General features: G+C 32.8%; 1 protein-coding gene across 4 annotated transcripts in view; it reads right to left on the bottom strand.

The window, feature by feature from the left end:
- CSMD3 (CUB and Sushi multiple domains 3) overlaps positions 1-21,092 on the bottom strand; it is a 1,195,693-nt gene that overhangs the window by 1,049,576 nt on the left and 125,025 nt on the right. For all 4 annotated transcript variants that reach the window (XM_004431279.3, XM_087447535.1, XM_004431280.3 and 1 more), the window contains exon 2: positions 17,345-17,567. In XM_004431279.3, coding sequence (XP_004431336.2) covers positions 17,345-17,567 — 223 coding nt within the window. The remainder of the gene's footprint in view (positions 1-17,344; positions 17,568-21,092) is intronic.

Genomic DNA, 21,092 nt, shown 5'->3' with positions numbered 1-21,092 from the left:
GACCGCAGTTGTATATGCGGTCCATCATCGACCCAAATGTTGTTATACTGTGCGTGACTGTATCTTAAATTGAAGAGAATTGTAATGTATCTATTGGTGATTTTAAAGAATTAATGACTACAAAGCCAGAGAAGATATACTACTAGATGTCATTAGTTATTATAAGAACTATAGTATTTAAGTCTGTGTGGTATTAGTCAAAGGGTTAACAAATGGACCAATGAAATAGAATAGAGAGTCCAGAAAAAGAACCACACATAAATAGCTGCTTGATTTGTGATAAACTGAGGTGCAATAGAGAAAGGATTGTTTTCTATATATGGTGCTGAGTTGAGTATATAATCATGTAGAAAAAAACAAAAGAAAACAAAAAATATATACCTTCACATCATACATAGAAACTTCACATCATACATAGAAATAATTTCCACATAGATTGTGTATCTAAGTGTCACAAAAATTAGTAAATAAAAATACGAGGAAAATATCTTTGTGACCTGGAATAAATAAAGATTTTTAAGTAAAACACAAATTGATTAAAAATAAATAAAAATTTTGATAAATTATACTACATTAAAACTAACATCTAATTATTGAAAGATACAATTAAGAAAATGAAAAGGAAAGACACAAAGTGATAGAAGTCTTACCAAGAATATACAAAGAATTCCTACAGATTGTTAATAAAAAAGTGGGCAGCCCCATAGAAAGATGGGCAAAGACTTGAGCAGCACTTTACATAAGAGGATATCCAAATGGCCAATTAGCATATAAGAAGTGGTAAACTTTGTTAGTCATTAGAAAAATACAGATTAAAACCAGAATGCTATGCCAAAATAAATGGTAGATGGGCTAAAACTAAAAAGGCAGAGAATACCAAGTGTTGACAAGGATGTGGAACAATTCAATTTTTAAACACAGCTTATGAGAGTGTAAATTAGTATAACTAATTTGAAAAATGTTTTGACAGTATCTATGAAATGGAAATTATGCATTTAGCTACATACCCAACAGAAATGCTTAAACAGGCTCATGAGAGGACATGTACAAGAATGATCATAACAGCACTATTCATAATAAATCCAAACTGGAAACAACCCAAATATCCATCAATAGTAGAGCATATAAACTAACATCTCATACAATGCAAAACTATATAGCACTGAGAATGAATAAACTACAACTACACACAACAACATGATTGAATTTCACTAACATGATGCTGAACAAAAGAAGCCATAGGCAAAGATCGCATCCTGCATCTTTCCATTTATGTATGGTTAAAAACAAGCAAAATGAAGATTTTGTGTCATGTGTTAGGAAAGTAGTTACCCTGAGGGAAGGGGAGAGGGGTGGTGATTGGAAGGAGACAATGTTCTTTTCTTGATCATGGTGCTAATTTCACGGATGTATTAATTTGACATAATTCATCAAACTCAAAACATAATCTAGTCTCTGTTCTTATGTGCAGTGTACCTCCATAAAACATCTTTAAAAAAAAAAGCTGCAAATGAAAATAAACACCAGAGTAAAAGAATAATGTCATGGTAAGGAAGGGAGTATTTAATGACTTTTACTAGCACAATAGGAGGGTTTAATTGGATTGAAGTGGAAGAAATACTTTTTAATAAAATCTCCAATATGAGAAGAAAACATAATTTGAATGAATGTTAGGCAACCTGGATTATTAAACTGGAAGAGGTTGCTTGTGGAGAAATTTTTTTTTTTTTTTTTTTTTTTTTTGGTGAGGAAGATCAGCCCTGAGCTAACATCCATGCCAATCCTCCTCTTTTTGCTGAGGAAGACCGGCCCTGAGCTAACATCCATGCCCATCTTCCTCCACTTTATGTGGGATGCCGCCACAGCATGGCTTGACCAGCGGTGAGTTGGTGCGCCCCCGGGCTTCCAAACCTGGGCCGCCAGCAGCGGAGACTGCGCACTTAACTGCTATGCCACGGGGCCAGCCCCGAGAAAATTTTTTTTAAGTGTTAAACAACAGAAAAGAAAGATTCTTGTAAGGGAGATGTCAGCTTTATTGGGTTGAATCTGATTAATATTTGGCATTTTTTGAAGTTCTCAAATAAAAAATAAAAATCAATAAAATGTGAAATGTATTTAGGCATACAGCTATGGAGTTATATATGGAGTACACACACACACACAGATGTGAATATCAAAGACATATGGTTGTGTATATGTAAATATAGGTGATATGCTTTTCATTGAATACAAAAATAGTGCTACTCATTGATTTTTTACCAATACCAATGATATAGTTCTTTGCAATAATACTTTGTTTCAATGGTTTATTTTCAAAATTATCCACTCATAATTTTTTGCATTGTCCTTATTTTCATTAGTCATATTTATATGATTATACTCTGAAATTGTATGTTAGAATTAGTTCGTAGAACATGTCAAAGTTGACTATGAGAACTTAAATGTGAAACATTTACCTAACAATTTGATGCTGTAATAAATCAGATGAGAAAGATACAGCACTCCAACAAATCATTCTAAGAAAATATTAAGTTTAATCTGGACAAATTAATGAAATATTATTTTATTTAAACTAATAGTCCTCTCAGACCTACTCATTAAGCAAACGTTATTGAATATTTACATCATTAGTATTACATTAAGTATCAGAGATACAAAGGCAAATACAATCTCCCCTAACCACAAAGACTTCGTTCCTATGCAAGACCAAGAACAGACTATAAGTGTTTTTATATTCATTTTATGTACATTCTTGTTAATAACTATTTTATTTTTAAACAACTAAAAATTTTTTTCATGATGGAAATGTATAAGTTATTGTTTTTGTAACATGCACTTGATTCACCTACAAAATTTTACTTATTCCTAAATTTTGTAAAGAAATGTCAATTTTCGGCTTTCATTATAACACACCATAATTTAGATGTGACAGTAAGCAAAAGAAGCAATATGTAACAAAATAAAATTGGTTGCTATATACAAAATTGAATGTATTTAATCAACAGGCCTTGATCTAATACATAGTAACATACTAGCTGCATGCATTAACAGAGAAAAATAAAATCAATTAGATGGTATGAAAATAAGATTGATACTACAATGAAAATTAAGTTTAGTTCTTTTTTTTTTTTTTGGTGAGGAACATTGGCCCTGAGCTAATATCTGGTGCCAGTCTTCCTCTTTTTGCTTGAGGAGGATTGTCACTGAGCTAACATTCATGCCAATCTTCCTCTATTTTGTATGTGGGTCGCTGCCACAGCATGGCTTGATGAGCGGTGTGTAGGTCCGCACCTGGGATCTAAACCTGTGAACCCCAGGCCGCTGAAGCAGACTGCGTGAACTTAACCTAACCACTACGCAACCAGGCCAGCCCCCCAAATTTAGTTTTCAATGGAGTGAGAAAAGGCATGATGAGAGGAGCATAGTTAGGTAAGCATTCAAAAAATGAGAGCTTAGGCTTTTATATGAAAATATTTTCCCATGATTTTCATTTGTTCTTAGCAATAATGCTGCTAGTATTCTCTCAAAACATATTTTGAAAATACTTAAGTATTTTAACCTAAGTTAGGTTTTTTCTAGAATAAAAAGACATTGATATAATAATAGTTGGATTCATTTTATATTTATAAACACTTCAAATATAAATTTATATGATCATTTTCAAAATTTTATGTTCGTTATTGACCTAAAATGTAACTAAGAAGAAGAAATAGATCAAGAAGAAATAGATCAACACAATGAATCAGTTTCAAAAACTGCTTTTAAACTTTCAATCAATAAACATTTTATCGAGCATCTACTATGAATCAAGAACATAGTACCTACTCATCATCTAATGCAATATCTTATTATTTTAACATTCTCTTATCACCCCAGGACAGGGAAAGAAAACCTCAAGAGATCAGATGAAGGCATTGTCTATACCAGCCCCTCCGTGGAGATGTGGGCTAAGCATGGGGAGGTGCTAATGGAGGAGAATTTAGAGAGACTGGGTTATGTATCAGGTACAATCCGAGAGAGAGAGCGGAGATGAAAAATTCATAAAGCAGAAGTGAAGGTCTGGTTTTAGATGAGAAGAATAAACAGCAGGGACTCAGGAGCAAGAAGAGGGTAAGAAGGGGAGATTTCCCTGGAGGAACTGTCTGCACACAATGCCTATATCAAAATGTTATCTCCACGGCTTGCTGTTTACACTCAACTTGTTGAAGGGAGATGAGAGTGAAAAGAACATTTTTTTCGCTGAATATTTTCTTACTGAATGCATATGAACTGATTTATTGTCCGTCTGTCAGAGGCAGAAAAAAATTATTTCATTTGGAAAAGTATTCATATGACCTTCTGGGAACATCTTGTTATTTTTAATTTAGAATATTTTATAGTTCCTTTTATAATTAAGGTAGTACTAAAACTAGAATAATTTTCTATCCATTTTTTGCCACTCGTGCTTATTTGTAAAATTTGTGGAATAGCTATTTAAGTGTTAAACTGCCATAACAGAAGTGTAAAACATGTGTCAACGGCTTAGCAGCTGGGCAATGAGCGTTGAGGAAATAGATGTCACAGGCTAGAAATACAAAGATCTATTTTAGGCAGTGGCAGGCACAGCATTTGGTAAAGCATTTTTCTTTTCCAGTAACTTTGAGGGCCTATTATGAGCCTATTGAGGTTTTAATTCTTAAGAACGTGGTTAAACAAGCCAGATAGTGAGTGTGAGAAAATATTGCCTGCCTTTAGAAATATCACAACGTCTTTGCCTTTACAAATATTCTACAATATAGATATGTATTACCAAAAAAGAGTTCAAACCAGATTTGGCTGGTTTTCAAGCAGAGATCAAAGGGAATAGAGTTTAAAGATAACAGCCTTCCAAAACTGGAACAGCCAACTTCTTCTGGATACAAATATTATTATTAAATAAGATTGAAAAAGGATCAGAGAACAAGGAGCCTCAAAGTTATGAAATAACAATCAGATTAAGAGTGCTATCTTCCCACAGATTCTCATGTTTCATGGCTTCAGGATATCCACCAGTAATTTGAGACAGAGAGAAAGAAAGATGATGAGGACAAAATAAATAAAACCTATTTTAGAATTATGTTTAGAAAAGAAAACCCAAAACTTTGAATATAGTTACTGACATATGAAACTCAAGGAAAGCAAAAAGATTGCAGGCTTACTAAATTATTGTGGGAATTATATTGCTTAATGCATCACAAGCCGGGATAAAAAGCAACTTTTGAGTGAACTTTAACGCTTGTAGATGAACTGGTAGGAAGCTCTGCAGGCTACAGAAAAGACAGACTCCCGAACATCCACCTCAGATACGCTCATGGAGGCTAATGCCTAAGAAAGCATGTCCTTATGAATGAACTTCTCATTCTTCTAAGTTCACTCCCTCACCCTGTGCCCTGGACCTCATCTCCTCTCACTTATGGTCACATTCTAGCAACTGTTTCTTTGTCCTTCTGTGTCGTTAAAATTTCTTCTTTATTGAATTATTCCTATTAACCTAAAACATGATTATCTCCCATCAAATAAATATAATGTATAAATAAATATTCATAATCAAAATAACTTGACATTCCCACATTTCCTTCTAGTATATCCTGTTTTTATGAACTTTCCATTACAAATTCTTTGTATAGACAATGGTCTATAATCATAGTTTCCATTTTGTTTCTTCCTGCTCTCTTTTTAACCTATCCACTTGCATCTGAATTTGTCCCCAACACCACTGGAAAAGATAGCTTTTATCAGAGTTTCACGTGAACTTCATGTTGCCAAATCCAATGGGCAGTTCCCAACTCATTGAACTTGAGGAATGTTTGGCCTTAGCATGTGTCATAAGTGCTCATTGCGCCTCCTTCTGCTTTCTTCTCTTTGCTCCTAAGATACCTTGCTCACTTGGTTTGGTCTTACTTCTCTTGCCTGTCACTTTTCCATCCGTCTCTGCTGCTTCTTCCTGATCTCCCACTTCTCTGTACCTGCACATACTTCAGTTCTCGGACATCTTTTCTTAGTCCCAATATGTTCTCACCCAAAGCCATGATTTTAACATTGTTTCTTTCTCCACTCAACTCCAGATATGTGTATCCAAATACTCAGTTGATATTGCTACTTGTGTGCCTAATAGGCTTTGGAAAACTAACACAACCAAATCAAACTCTTTATTTCCATCTCCATTCAAATATGATCATTCTCTATCTTCTTCATCTAGAAAAATACTAGTTCTTTTTTTTTTTTAGTTTTTAATGACAATAAAACCTAGAATTTTCCATGACTCATGTCTCTTTTCCTGCCGTAAATCCAAACCCTCAGGAGTGGCATGTAAACCTAAGGAAATATTTAATGTAATCAGACAAGGGAAAGGTTCGTTGCAATCAGAAAAATACAAATTCAAACCTGAAACAGCATTGTACACGCAATGGATTATCAAAAATTAAGATCCTTGACAATATCAAGTGTTGAATATGTCCAATATTAAGATGTTGAACATTATAAATCATTCAGTATACATTGTTGGTAGTATTGGAAAGTGATGTGACCACTTGGGAAAACAAACTACTTTACACAAATTTGAATGAATTCGAACAGTTGCATCTTCCGTATACACTGAACCAGCCCTTCCACTCTGAGATCTGAGAGAATCTCTTGCACTCTACCAGAAAATATATACAAGTTTATTTATAGTCACATTATTTGTAATAGCAAAACAATACAAATTTATATCCTTTAGAAAATGGACAAATAAATGGCAATTATTCATAATCAAAGTGTAGTATATGCATAATATTGAGTAAAAATGAATGAAAATGGATGAGAAGTACAGCAATATGCCACAACATGGATGACTCTTAGAAACATTATGTTGAGTCAAAAAAGCAAGTCCCAGAAAACTATAACAGTATGATATATATTTTATAAAACTTACAAATAAGCAAAATTAAACTTTATGTTGTTTAGAGATACATTCATGTATGATTAAACCATATTTTTGAAAAAAGTAAGGAAATGATGGCCATAATACGGGAATGCCTATTACTGGAAGCAGTCTGAGTAAAACCAGGGATGGGATAGGGAAGAAACGAATACTGGCATTGTCCTTGTTAAGTGGTAGGCTTATTGGTGTTCATTCTAATATAAGGCTTCATAATCTCTATGTTATATTGTTGTATGTTTTTACACATAAAATATATTTTTAAGAGTAAAGTGAATATAGGAAATTCATGTGGAAGTATGAATTGACACATTAAACAGTTAGTACCAGTATCCCAAGAGATCTGGTGTAGCAGTGAGTTGTATTAATATTTTCCAATGATCACATCTCACCCAGAAATAACTTGACTTTTGTAATTAGAAAACATTATTTGTAAAATGAATGAAATGAGGTTGCTGAGATTGGTTCATGCATTTTAAAAAATACCACGGATATATTGGTAACTTCTATAGTGAGTTATTCTATACATTTTTTAGCCCTACTATCCACCAAGCAAAGTGTCACATATATAGCAGGATTCTGAAATTCTATTTTAATTTTCAAATACCTCAAGAAAGCAAAATTTAAAAAAAACCTAATATACAATGCATTGATTTTAATATAGTTTGGAGATAACACTATTTTATCACCAGATTTTACCACTGATTTTGTAAATTCCTTACATTTGGTGTATGAGTGTGTACAAATTTAGGACCCCTTCTATTTTCCAAGATTAGTGTTTCTAAATCTGCAGTTAGTGAAGAAGATTATTTAGAAAATTATTATATGTTTCTTGAATCCTTGAAATTAATTTTTCGTCTTCCCAAACTTTCACTCAAATTAGTATTATAATCTTTTATAAAATCAATGTGAGTTAAAATTTTTTTAAATAACATTTTTCAATTTATATATAGTTAACTTATGATTTTTTTTCTAAAAATACCATTTAAATGTCTTTATTATTTCTAAAAAGATGATCCTGCGTGGCCATGCACTTAATTATATATTTTTTATGTTGATAAATTTAATTCTTTTTCTATGTGGGCTCAATATCTTCTAGATATCTTAAGAATATCAAACTTGAAACATCTATGAAGGAATAGTTCTCTTTTATACAATCATTTTTATGATGCAAAAATGCCTTTGGATGCATGTCATGTCATAACAGCAAATAGGTGATTTTTTTTTTAAGTAGATCCTGATATAATTGTGGGTCCTTTTCTTATACCCTTTAATGTTGTTGACCATTTAATTTAGATTTAGTAAAATGACTTTATAAAATAAGTGGTCCCTCAAAGTTATCTGATTCTGTAATTGTCTAAAGGAAATCTTCTAATCCATCATTCAAAAATGGTATAGTTGAAAAATGTAAATCAATGTAACTAATGAGCTGTGCTCTAACCTATTTAAATTCAAACTTAGGCCTCTTGAAAACCTAATTTTGTGATCTTAGAGAAGTTATCAATACTTGTGAAATTTAATTTTCTCGTCTGTATAATAGTATTGGGAAGAATATCTGAAATGATGTTATGAGAGTTGTATATAAATAGCCTGACACAGAGTGTTTATTCATAAAATTTTGTTTTTAACATATACAGACTATCTGTATCTTTGCTTAGAATATACATATTAACAAATCTAAATGAATTCACAAAGACTTAATCTGTGATATCTAATCTAAAAATTTTAGTTAGGGTTTTAGATTGCTGTGTGAAATTTTCATTTATTAAAATCATTTGCATTTATGAGAACATCAAGTTGCTCTCTGAGATAATCAAGCAGGCATTTTGATTATGCCATTTTACAGATGAAAAAATGAATGTTTGTGGAGGGTGAGTGACTTGTACAAGAAATATTGCTAGTTAGTGACTCACAACACCATGTGTAGTTTGCTTTAGGATATCAAGCAGGCTAACAGAAGTAAACCTTTCACAGATTTGCTATAAAACATTGAATAAATATAATCCATGGAACAAAGTATTTAAACTAGCTCATTGACATCTTTTGTTTTACGTTTTAACTCCTGTTTTAATGGTTTAATTTAGTCTGTTTCTTCACTAAAAGCCACCTCAATTCTTTTTGGCCACATGCCTAGTATAAACAACAAATGATTGTCTACACGCTTGAATCCTTGTCTTACTCAGATTTGAAAGAGTCTTTTATGTTGACAAAGAGTTCTAGAAGCCCCATCTGTCCTTGAGATCTATCCAATCATTAATTTGAATACTCCAAAGTCAGTAATGATATCTAAGGAGAAGAGTCATTAACTGCCTAAGGTGCATCAAAACTTTAATTGGCTTTTTTTCTAATTCGCTGGCATGCCCTGTAGCAATGCAATAAGTCTTTAGTAAATTAAAATGTTGGGGAAAAGACTCCTTCATACCTTCAAGATTAATCATAGACCTAAATATAAAGTTTAACATTCTAAAGCTTCAGAAGAAAATACAGGAGACTATCTTTCCCTCTTTGGATAAGCAAATATTTATCAGACTATATAGAAAGCACCAACAAATAGATATTAATAAATTGGACTTTGTCAAAATTAAAAACTTTAGCTCATCTAAAGATAGTGTAAGAAAATGAAAAAGCAAGTCAGAGATTGGAAGAAAACATTTGCAATGTATATATTTGTCAAGCAAATGGTATAAACATTGCATAAAGATACAATAATATCAAGACAAATGAAAAAACCCAATTAAACATAGGCAAAATATTTGAAAAGACACTTCATAATATATATCAATAATTGGTGAATAAGCACATAAAAAAGTGCTCAATATTCTTAGTCATCACAGAAATGCAAAATAAAAACACAATAGAAGATTGACAACCTCAAATGGTGAAAATGGTGAGCAATCAGAATTCTCATACAATGATGGCAGAATATAAAATGGGGCAACATTTGGAACTCTGGGAGGGTTTTGTTTTTAATGAAATTAAACGTTTGTTTACCCACTAACCCAACAATTCCACTACTAAGTATTTATCCAAGAGAAATGAAAATGCATCCACAAAAACACTTGTGCATGAATGTTCATTGTATCTTTATTCAGAGTAGCCCAGAGCTTAAAACAATCCAAATGTTCATTAACAGGAGAATAAACAATTCGTGAAATGAACTGTTACTCAGCAACAAAAAGGAGCAAACTGTTGACACACATAATGTGGGTGAATCTCAAAAACATGCTGGGTGAAAAAGACGAGAAACAAAACAATACATATTGTAACATTCAATTTATATGAATATTTAGAAGGCCAAAACTAACTCATGATGAAATAAACTAGTACAGTAGTAACTTGGGACGGGGTAGGGATTGACTGGAAAGGAATACCGTAGAACTTTCTGGGGTAATGAACATGTTCATATATTAATAAGGCTGTGGGTTACATGAATTTATGTATAGTTTGTTAAAACTTATTTAATTGTATGCTTAAGATCTGAACATTGAGCTGTAGAAAATTTATGCCTGAACTTTAGAATAAAGTTCAATTCTAATAATGTATTTATTAATTTAAATAATTCAAAATATAATTCAGTGTTTTCCTTTTTAGTCAACATTGAGAACAAGGGCATATATAAGTATGTATACTTAAAGTTTACTCCTATTGATTTAGGGCCATTATCTGGACAATAAAAGAAAGAATTGTTTAGAAAACATTTAAATAATTTTGACGCACACATAATTATTTACGTCATATTATTTTTTTTTTTTTTTGCTTGAGGAAGATTAGCCCTGAGCTAACATCTGTGCCAATCTTCCTCTACTTTATATGTGGGTCACTGCCACATCCTGGTTGACAAGTGGTGTAAGTCCGTGCCAGGGATCCGAACCTGTGAACCAGGGCCGTCAAGCGGAATGGGCCAAACTTAACCACTATACCACGGGGCCGGCCCCCTACATGTCATGCTTTTTAACTCTAGAAAGTACTTTTGTTCTTCATAATTCCTTTTTCATTATTATTTAAATATGTGGGGCTGGCCCGGTGGCACAAGTGGTTAAGAGCGCACAGTCCGCTGCGGTGGCCCAGGGTTCGCCAGTTCGGATCCCGGGCACGCACCAACGCACCGCTTGTTTAGCCATGCTGTGGCGGCATTCCATATAAAGTAGAGGAAGATGGGCATGGATGTTAGCCCAGGGCCAGTCTTCCTTAGCAAAAAAAAGAGGAGGATTGGCATCAGATGTTAACTCAGGGCTGGTCTTCCTCACAAAAAAAAAAAAAAATATGTAAACTTATATTGTGAATTTGAAAAGTTCAAAAATAAAGTTTCATGATATAGTTTTGGTTTATTTGAAGTTCTAAATTATTGAGAGTGGAATTAGTCAATGCCTATTTTTATAATGATGTTCATTTCTTCCAGTTTGAAATTTAAATTCTAAATCATTAAATGATATATGTCAGGAAAATATTCTTAAAATTTGGAAGAGATATAAAGGAACCAGAATATTAATTATTTTCTAGTGCCACTGGAAAATCTTAGAAACGAAAGACTAGCAAAAAAATCCTCATAAGCCCATCACAGTGAGATAACCACAGTTGTCATTTTGGAGTAAAACTTTCGGTTCATAAATACACAAACACACACAAACACACATGCACAAGCTATCTTATTACATTATTATACATACTGTTTTGGAGTTGTTTTTTATTCTAGCTAGTAATATGTTGTAAACTCTTTCCCCATCCATAAAATATTGTTATAAGACGTGCTTTCTAATTGCTGGACTTTTCCATTGGTTGTTTACCAATCTCTATCTTTAAACATTCATGATTTTGCTACTTTAAACAAAACAAAGAAAATTTGTATGTAATTTGGAGAGGGAGACATTTAAAAAGTTTTATTTATGATAAATTTCTTTGAAATTTATATCCTTCAGAAACCACTTCTCATTCAGGAAAGTACCTAAATATCTTCACCAACTGTGTTTATAATTGTTTAGGTCTTAGACAATTTTACATTTGAAAAATATTGCATAGTTACTTTCATTTACTTCTTCTGATAGCTAGGAAGATTCAGTTCTACTAGTTTCTTATTGTATATTAACATTTTAACATTTTTTCTTTTGCGAACTCTCTGCTCATATTTTTGTACATTTCTATCTGTATGATTTTAATTTTCATACTAATTTCTAAAAGTTGTTTATATTAAATACGTTAAGCCTTTTGTTTTATACATCTTGCAAATAATTTCCTCTGGTAATTATTTAAATATTTATTTTGTTTGAAGTATACTCTGATCATAGAACATCTTTTTATTCATAGAATCATATCTTACAATGTCTTTATATTTTTTATCATATTTTATAATAATAGGAACTGTCATGTTTCTCTCACTATCTTCTGTGATTTAATCTTCTCTTGTTTTTCTGAATTCATATAGGATTTGTTCCAAATGTCTTCTATTCTTACATCAGCCAATACCACATTCAAACTTGTTTTCTATTACATATTTTTATCTTGCAGTTTAAACTCTCTATTATCATATTTATATATTTTCCTGGTTATTTTCACGTGGTAGTTTGACTAACTATTGTATTATTTTTTCAACTAACTCAAAATACGTTAGGAGTTTTGTATTACAATTTCAAAGAGTGAGAGCTTTACAAAATTTAGTCATTTTACCCATGAATATATAGTTCGGCTCTCCATTTTCCATCTTTATGTCTTTCAGCCTAGATTACAATTTTTTTTATCATATAAGTTCTATATAATACTTATTGAGTTTATGTCAACATATTACCTGTTTTGCTATTTGCAGCATAGTATATTTGCAATTTTTCTCACTCAGCTTTAAGGACATACATAGGTTCAAAGGGAAGGGATGGAAAATAACAAAGAAATGAGCATCAAGTATAAATAAATTATTTCTAAAGTTGTAATTGAAAAAACAGAAGGTAGTTGTCATAAGGTCATAGTCATAGTGTAGTAATGACCACAACATAAATTTTATCTTCTTAAATTACATACCTCCTCTTTTTATTAAGTATTCTTAAAACCTAACTTTGTTTTTAACAGTAAAATTAAAAAGTGTGAATAAAAATGTTTTGATACTGTGATATATTTTGTTTGTTGACTGGTCTTCAGCCTTCTCCACGCCACTTTCCGTGATTGAGGTTGGAATGAAATGCTCTTTTTTGAGAATACATTTCTTTTTTTTTTTGGTGAGTAAGATTAGCCCTGAGCTAACATCTGTTACCAATCCTCCTCTTTTTGCTGAGGAAGATTGGCCTTGGGCTAACATACATGCTCATCTTCCTCTACTTTGTATGTGGGACGCCTGCCACAGCATGGCTTGATAAATGGTGAGTAGGTCTGTGCCTGGGATCTGAACCTGCAAACCCTGGGCCACAGAAGCAGAGAGTGCGAAATCAACCTCTACACCACTGGGCTGACCCCTTCAGGATACTTTTTACCTAGAGGTGATGATGTGAAGCTGTTATCTGAATTAATGCTGATATCTGAATTAATTATGAAAGGAAAAAAAAATCTTACAATAGGAGAATAATTAAATGAATTGTAGTAAGATTAACTATAAGCACCCAATAAATTGATGCTTACAAAAATTCTAGTCACATGTGAAATATGTATATTTTAATGTAAGGGGCTTAAATATTGACTTAAAATAGCATATATAGTATGATCCTAAATATATATCTGTCTCTGCTTCATGAGATTAAGGGTGATTTTTTTTTCCTTTTACCTTTTGGTATAACTTTCTTATTGAGAAAATACAATAGTAGCAAACAAAAAGTAAACAATGCTTACAATTACTTTTATGCATCAAGTAGACCAATTTGTTATAAATGCACCAGCATCTGCTCTAAGCTAAAGATATAAGTATAAATGAATTCTCTAATGGTGCATTGCTGCAAGTATCACATTTAGCCAACAATATCAATTTTTATTTAATAAATAAGAAAACAGGAAGACAAGCAGCATACTCAGTAATTGGAGATTTGGAGAATAGTTTAAAAATATGAAATTGGGGTTACCAAACCCAACATATCTCTCTATTTATACAAGCAAGAATGACAAGACCTGCAAACCGTCTTTTCTGCATTATTGCAAGGCAAGTATAGCAAGCTATTTAAAAAAAATCTATTGGAGCTCATGGAAAGTAACAAAATATAAGCATGAATTTCTGAAAGATAAAGAAGTGCAGACATACCATAAGAACATGTATTAAGTGAGGATGTGAGAAAAACAAAAAACAAGAAAACAGTGAGTCAAAGAGACAGACAAAAAAATGAATCAAATTGTCAGCAGCAGTTTCAATTTCTAATCAAACAGCATACTTTGCATATAAACACGGTAGGGAAGGGCCTGGAGGTTACTCATTGAATTTTTTTTTCTGTCTTGCTAGTTAAAATAAGCTGTAACAATAGCAACAATATTTCTTTAAGCATGAAGACCAATAGATGCATTATATATCCACAGTGAGCAAAATGATATAGAGTATAAATTAGGATAGAGTCCATAAAATAAATAACAAGAATAAACTTGTAATTTATCTGTTTATATCTTTACATGTTATTTGTTTAAAAGTATTTGTTTTTACTTCTTATTCATTAAATTTTATCTAATATTGCTAAGAAAAATAGGCTTTAATTCATATATCAATATATAAATCAGAGATTTTATATATATATGTGTATATATATTTATTGTTGTTGTTTGGGTTTTTATTTATTTTTTACGAACTTAAGTTCTGAACTCAGACAAATCTAGGTTGCAATGATGATCATGCCTCTTGCTACTTTTAACAATGCTAACTTTGGGCAAGCAATGTTAAGTCTCATTTTCCAAGTTGTAAAATGATGATGATAAAAGAAATCTTTTCACATTGTTTGAGTAGGGGAGCAGTTAAATATAATGAGTACAAAATACTTAGTACAGTGTCAGGTACAGAGGAATCACTCAAAAAATGCTAAAAGTTAGATTTATTGAGTTTTCATTACATTAAAATCCTTATAAAATCTCTGTACATTAAATACCGTTATTCCCCATTTACAGATAAGGAAAGAAAGAATGATAGAAATAAATTTATTTTCACCATCTGACAGTCTCTTAACTTTCTGGAGGCCATATTTAAAAAAAAAAAAAAAATGAAGGCCAGCCCGGTGGCATAGTGGTTAAGTTCACACACTCCACTTTAGCGGCCCAGGGTTCCCAGGCACAGATCCCAGGCGCGGACCTACATCACTCATCAAGCCACGCTGTGGCGGCACCCCACATACAAAAATAGAGGAAGATGGGCACAGATGTTAGCTCAGGGACACTCTTCCTCAAGCAAAAAGAGGAAGATTCACAACAGGTGTTAGCTCAGGGCCAATCTTCCTCACCAAGAAAAAAAAAAAGAGGGTAAAATAAAAACGTATGTCTCATTTTCAAGGGGATCTAGAGAGGATAGATCCTTGTACAAACAATACTATCAGTGAATTGATAGAAACTACCAGATAATATTTAGAGAGCCTTATTTCTTTTTTATATTTGTACCACTTATATAGCATATATTGCGGGTTTTAAAGAAAATATTAAAAAGTCTTTGTATTTTTATATACATCAATTTAGCTGATTTGAAAGTCTAAAAAGCATCTTCCTTTTTCTTTTACAGTCTGTAATCTGATTGGACGTGTACAGATGAAGGCAGATACCCACTCCCACACCCACCCACTAGTATAGGCAAGCACACAGGCATACACAGTGCCCCATGGTGTGGTTTCTATCTTGACTTAGTGCTATGTCATTAACAAAAGACATCTAGCTTTTAATGATATCAGCAATGATGATGAAATAACACTATCAGGTGTGTTTGCCATACTGTATATCTTTGAAATGGATCACTATTAAAAGAGTTAACAGTATAACAGGAAGAAGAAAAAGAAGTTAGAAATACTCAGTAAATGAATATAAGGCAACAAAAAAAAAATAAAAAGAAAGAGAAAGAAAAATAGAACCTTACCTGTAATCAATCTAGTGACCTTTTCTTTGCATAGACATAGTTTGAAACAACTCAGGCATTTTTTACTGTCATTTTCACTGGAAACAGTTCAAATTGTGTAATAAAAGGATTTCATATTCATACAGCTCAAGAGATATTCATTCCTCAAGAGATATTCATTTCTCAAGAGATTTTCATTTTCTCAAGAGATATTCAGAAGAGTATCGTGAGATGGACAGCATTCTTTTTATTATTATCATCTTCCAGTTTAAGCACAAACAAGTGGCATGGCTTGCTCAGACAGCTGGTGAGCAACAAACCTAACACTATAATCCAAATCTTACCTCTTGGTGCAGCATTTCCCCCACTGTATTATATGTTTTCTTACTAAAAGTGGGAAGATAATATATATCAAATTTTTATTTAAAATGGGAAAAGTCAAAGCAAAAGAAGATGAAAGACTGATGAAAATATAAAAACTTGATACTGATAGATCAGGAAAGCAAGTACACAGTATCAACTACTAGAAAGAGTAACAATCACAGAATCATAACTCAAACATAGCCATGTATGTAAAGAGTTCTTAATTCTTACAGGTTAACTGCTTGGAATGTTTTGAATTGGAAGTTAAAAAAATGATTTACTATGGTTAAAGAAAAATATTCATACATTGATAAAAATCTAGGATTAATGAAATATGTAATATTTGGCACTTCGAATTTGTTGGTTGAATTCGAGTTGATCTATGCCTAAAAGGAGTTTTTGATATGACAGCAAAAATACTTCATGTGTTTAGATATCTTGTTTTCCAAAAAGAAATTCTGAAGAACCATTTAAATAACAGTCAGGGTGCCAGGTAATTTTCACACCTATTTTATAAACTAGCTTAAAAATAAATAATTTCATTGGTATGGAAAGAAATGTGTGTCCCAGTTAGTGACACGAGAGGGGCTATTTTTCAGATATTTAGATATTATAAATCCATACACATTATCTAAAATTAACTTATTTTGCTATCATATGAATATTGATTTTCAAGTGTCTTTGCTATTATCGTATATTAAAATTGGGTACATACTAATGAAAGACACTTTACATGGTAGCTTTCACTTTACCAGTTACGCCCATAAAGAATGAAGACTTGAGATAAGTATTTTAACAAACAAAATTCCTTTAACAACTCTAAAGAGGTCACAACTCAATTTACATTCACTTTTTTGAAAGATAATATTAATATACTAGTATTATGAAGTCAGAAATACCAAGCTACTTTGTTCATGGGATGACATATTTCCAAATGAATAATAATTAGATGGTGAATATGACCTTATTATAATCGCACCACAAATGTTAAACATCTTTTTAACATAAACTACTTTTACCCATAAAATATTTTCCCTCCACTTTTCCATTCAAATTACACTAACCTTGTCCTAAAGTTTGTAGGATGAGGATGTCCATCATATAAGGATAAGTAGTCGTATTCTTCTTCTAGAGCAAATGACTGAAAAACAATTTGTATTCTATTTCGTTCTTCTGCTATTATAACCCATGTACAGTTTGCACCATTTGGATATCCATATGGAAAACCAGGGCTTTCTATAGTGCCATTAAGTCCTTTTAAAGTTCCGCCACATGTATAAATAAATCCTGCAACAAAAGACAAATAAACAGACATTAATATTATATAAAACAAGAACAATCTGGAAGACATATTATTTTGAAAAAGCCTTTTGTTTTTCCAAGACCCATGTAACAATAATTTTGTAAATGACAATTTAAGAGCTAGGTAAACTATCTAATTTTTTTTTAAGTGAAACATAATTAGCACAATATGAGAAGACTTGTCATTTATTATACATGTTTTGGTTGGTAATTATAAACTGATGAAATAAAATCCTTTATACTTTTGATTCATTATCCATTACATGATCCAACAGGCAAACACAATCTTATGACACAGTGTCTTCTCTGAAGTAGTTTCCAATCTAATAGTAGACACTTATAAACAACATTGAGAATTTAATGATTTCAGTATGCATTTTGGGTCATAAAAAATTAACTCCACTTTTTATTGGCAAAGCATGCTAACTTTTTTGTGTATCCATGTCTCTACCATGTAGCCCATGTACCTTAGGGAAATTTGTCCCACTCTGATTCTAGCAGAGGTGTAAATGGCACAGACTTAAAAAAAATCTGTGTAATTGCTCTGTCTTCAACCAGAGTGGCTGGTTCAGGATGGACACAATTCTAAACTAACCACATCAGAGTGAAACCTAAGGTTGGGGAGAAAATATATTGAAAAATTGAATCCTGGGCAACTGATAGCAGCCATTGTAAGAACTTCCTTATTAGTTCTATGGGAAGTCTAAATTACTGAGAGCTTGATTCTTGGATATCCCCAGAAAAGTTACCACGTTTCTTGAGGAATTAATTTATTTATGAATATACAATATTCGTTAGTCATATTCGGTAATTTAAAACCATATGATTCATACATGGTCAGAGAAGATGGTCCTCAGAATGTATCTAGACTAGTCTACATGCAATTAAATCTTAGATCTAGAAGTCTGATGAGAATTCTTCACCCAGATGTCATTTCTGCATCTGTGGGTCGTACATAAAACTTAAGTGCCGTGAAGCTCTAAGTCAGAGGTACCGAGCTAGTTTGTGGGAGAGAACTCCATACTACCCAAAGTATCTGTATTTGGAACTGGATGTGGAAATGCAGGAAATTTGGGATCCTTTCTCTTAGAAGGAATGAGTATATGCTACATAGGTATGGACAGTTTTGAAAAGTGCGAGGAGCCACTCATGGAAGATAGGAAGCCAGAGGTGTAGACTGTGGCAGACAGAGGCTGATTTGAGATGTTGTACATTCATTCTACACTCTCTTCACAAGAGCACCTTGCTTTTGCCAGGGGAGCCACTTCTCTGTCAAACAGCTGTATGCTTCAGAGTAGCTGACGCTTCTGACTCTAGTGGTGAGGTGGGTAGCTCAGGGCAGAACTGATCAGTATAACCCTATCCTCTTAGCATATTTACTTCAGGAATCTACTGACTTTCTCCATAAATGGCAAAATCCTAAGCCTGGGATATCCAGTATGTGATATGAAGCATAGTTCTTGCGATTCTTTTGGCCTTTTAAAAACTTACCAAGAAGTTGGATAAGGTGGACATTCTAAAAAAGTCAATATTTGCACGTATACATATATTGTTGCTCACACACCAAAAGTCAAATAGGGCATTTTATGATTTACAAAAATAAAAAAAGAGGAAAGTCCTTTTGAAATTGCTTCTTGCAGAGCAATTACTTTGAAGCCTTAGGTTAATTAGCTATCACCCATTTCTATTAGTTTTCTGCCTGAACAGCTTCCAATTTGAGCTTCATAACTAAATGCAAGCATGAATCCCTTCAGCTACAATCTGATGTGGACTGTTTTATATATTCTCAAGCCCCATAACCCTGCTGGTTTTAGAAAAAGGACATATGTCCTAAGAAAACATGATCCAGCCTTGTCCACTAATTCTTCAATCACCTGAAAAGCAATTTCATGCATTTCAATTTCTTTCCCTTTTTTTTCTCTAGGCAAATTAGAAATTACACCTATCTTTAAGATTTCTTTTCTGTTTTCTTCATTCTATCTTCATTTTTGTTTATATTTGTTTGATTAAACATCACATTACTCATAATAATAGAGTAGATTTTTCCAACAGGAGATTTATAATTTTCACACTCAAAAAATCAGAAGTAAAAGGAGTTTATAAAAGTAAAACAAAATCTCCCTTCATTTACTTATGATTAAGTAATGATTAGTTGTTGTGATCAGCTTAGTGTTTATCTTTCCAGGCCATTTCTAGGCACATGCAGATATATGCATATTTCTATGCATTACATACTTTTTTTTACAAATAGAGCCGGTCAAATGATGCATATTTTTCTGAATTTTTTAGTTTATTTTTGTAAAATATCACTATATTCTGAATCCATCTGTATACTTCTACTACATTCTTTTTTAATGACTACATAGCTTTTTGGCACATGGTACGCCTATACAACAATTTATTTAACCTATATCCTATTGATGGCTTCATTTTTTGTGCTTTCAAAGATGTAAAGAGCAACTTTGGATGTATGTCCTTGTGAGCCTGTGTGACATATCCTTCAGATGGAATTCCAGAACAGCTATTTTAAAATAGCTGCTTTAGAGTCATTTCTGTGAAATCCCATATCGGGCTTGACTCGTTAAGTTCCATTTTCTTCCTGTTCCTCATATTCCTTTTAGTCCTTCTCCTCTTCTTCATCGTCGTCTTCAACTATGAATTGCATTTTCCTGCTTCTTTGAATTTCTAGTAAATTTTGATTGATTGTGAGACATTGGGAATACTATGGTTTAGGGACTTTAGATTCTGTTATCGTCCTCCGAAGGTTGCTGATTTTTGATTTAGAAGGGATGTGAATTGTTTCCTTATCATTTTGAACTTGGGTAGTTTTGATTTTATACTTTATACTTTTTTTTTTTGGTGAGGAAGATTGGCCCTGAGCTAACACCTATTGCCAATCTTCCTCTTTTTGCTTGAGGAAGACTGTCTCTGAGCTAACATCTATGCCAGTCTTCCTCTATTTCGTATATGGGATGCCGCCACAGCGTGGCTTGATGAGCAGTGTATAGGTTTGCACCCGGGATCCGATCCTGCGAACTCCAGGCCGCCGAAGCACAGTGGGTGAACTTAACTACTATGCCACTGGCCCGGTCCCACTTTATACTTTTCATACTTTGTAATCTATGGAGAGCTCAAAGTGTTTGCCAAGCCCTGTATCTTGTCAGGACTCAGTTTCCGAACTTTCTGTCTTTGTGGATCTTGTCAAAGTTTACTTTTAACTTTGATTAGAGTAGATCTAGAGCAGATATTAGTCTAGAGAGTGGGTTCATATTCCCAAGGCTCCTGGTGTCTCAGCTGGACGTTAGAGATGGGAACAATAGGTTAATTAGGTCTTGCTACTCTAGAAAGACCAACACTCTAATCTGCTAATAATCCCTTCCCTGATACTGCTCAACCTCTGCTTTCTCTGTTCTAGCAATAAACCACAGAGCAGCTGTTATCCAACAATGACTGGATGGTCTCGTCCATGCATCTATAGCATTTTCTTGAGCAATCAATTCATAGTGACTA

This window comes from Ceratotherium simum, chromosome 23 (assembly GCF_057802395.1).
Source record: "Ceratotherium simum simum isolate JZ-2026a chromosome 23, ASM5780239v1, whole genome shotgun sequence".
Taxonomy (NCBI): Eukaryota; Metazoa; Chordata; class Mammalia; order Perissodactyla; family Rhinocerotidae; genus Ceratotherium; species Ceratotherium simum.
This window is presented reverse-complemented; position numbering and strand designations above follow the sequence as displayed.